This window comes from Cynoglossus semilaevis, chromosome 8, assembly GCF_000523025.1.
Source record: "Cynoglossus semilaevis isolate Cse_v1.0 chromosome 8, Cse_v1.0, whole genome shotgun sequence".
Taxonomy (NCBI): Eukaryota; Metazoa; Chordata; class Actinopteri; order Pleuronectiformes; family Cynoglossidae; genus Cynoglossus; species Cynoglossus semilaevis.
This window is the reverse complement of record NC_024314.1, coordinates 4,842,475-4,844,164: the sequence shown is the minus strand read 5'-3', so window position 1 is coordinate 4,844,164 and position 1,690 is coordinate 4,842,475. Positions and strand designations below refer to the sequence as shown.

At 37.8% G+C, this 1,690-nt stretch overlaps 1 protein-coding gene across 1 annotated transcript in view; it reads left to right on the top strand.

Moving 5' to 3' along the window:
* nrbf2b (nuclear receptor binding factor 2b) overlaps positions 1 to 539 on the top strand; it is a 3,300-nt gene extending 2,761 nt beyond the window's left edge. Inside the window, exon 5 of the mRNA XM_025057696.1 lies at positions 1 to 539. This exon is cut by the window's left edge and continues 43 nt beyond it. Within this exon, the coding sequence (XP_024913464.1) occupies positions 1 to 135 (135 nt within the window). The 3' untranslated portion in view covers positions 136 to 539.
* Positions 540 to 1,690: the final 1,151 nt, after the last annotated feature.

Below are 1,690 nucleotides of genomic sequence, written 5' to 3'. Positions count from 1 at the left end.
ATTGCAATCCCCCAACTCCCTCCTCTGGAGATGCCCGCTCAGGAAGACCTGTGTCTGGATGACCTGCCTCCTCTGGAGCTGCCGGAGGACATCCAGAATGAACTGCAGGAGCTGCTGGACAGAGACAAATTGTGATGAGACACATGTCACACATAGTCAACTCCTGTGTGGATGGGATTTCAAATTTCAGGTGCCATATCTTTGACATGAGAAACCCACACATTGTATGTGATCTCAATATACAGTGTCAAAGACGCCACAACAGGTTTTTTTTAATCAAAACTGAAAACCCTTGTACCACTTTCACAACACCCAGAAATACTGACTGCTGGAACAATAGCGTACAATGTCTGTCCAGTGAGCTCTGCCTGAACTGGAATGGTCATGAATATGTGTTTCAGAATTGCATGGGAATGCTCGGTTATAAAAGGAATGTGTGTAAAAATTGTAACAATGCAAACGAAAAATGTTTTTCCAACCTTCTCCTCAGCGTTCCGACTCTCAGAGTTGCCAGACTCTCAAAAGGATGTTGAAGACAGAATGACGTATAGTATATGAAGTAAGTAAATATACTTATAGCAGGTTCTACACTGGAGTGTTATTTTTAAATGTATTCTCCTGTGTTTGTGAACATAGACCAACATTGATGATATTTGAAATGTTCCACCAGGTGGCAACATTTAAGGTTAAGGTCATTCATATCAAGTAATGTGAGCTATAGCTGCTGTTCTGTCTTCAACAAACTGGTTTGGTGACTCTGGTGTCAATGCGCTACAATATTGTAGCACAACAACAAAAACTACACTTTAACAGAGGTACAGTTTGCAGGCTGTATAATAAAAAGCTGTGAATGCACTGTCTCGGTTGTCTCCAGCGGAGCCAGGTTTTCACTTTTTCTCTGACATATCATGGTCACTTTATGACTTAATGAAAATTCTTTACATAAAGTTCATGGAGGAAATGTATAGTTTACAGAGAATCACAATGAACCACCAGTGCGATTAAGTCAATTCTAATTAATAAGGTTTATTATAAAATATTCACAAAAGCCATAGATGTGATCCTGAGGCTATGTGTTCCTGTTTTTTTTTTTTTTTGTTTGTTTGTTTTTGGTTGATTCAGCTATTTCCATATTAGTTTGCACTTTGAGTGAGAGAGAATGACATGAGTACAAACAGACTTGACTGTCACTGTGGGTTATGATCCAGACAACGACTGTAAATGAACATGATTACAAGTTGTTATTTAATAAATGAGGACATTTACTTTGACCTGATGTCACACAGGTTCAACTTGCTGTTACCTACAACTTTTAGCCTTCCCTAATTTTTTCCCTTAATATTGTTTATTTTACTCCTCGGTGAACACTAGTTGTTGTTTTTTTTGTCCTGGTGCAGTGTAGTTTGAATATGATGCAGACATTTTCATAATTTGCCTAGACCAGTGGTATGTACTAGGTGGTACTTGGGCCCCCTCTAGTGGTACACAGGCGAATCTGATCGTCAATGGAATTAGATGGGTGACTTGGTTTATATATAGTTATCATTTGCTGTGTGTGGATATAATTTTAGAATTTAATTTGAAGTTCCAGTTAGTACTGATTACAGTACTAGGAATACATTCTCCTCTTCATATACAATACTTAGTGAACCTGCGCTGTTATATATATATATATATATATATATATATA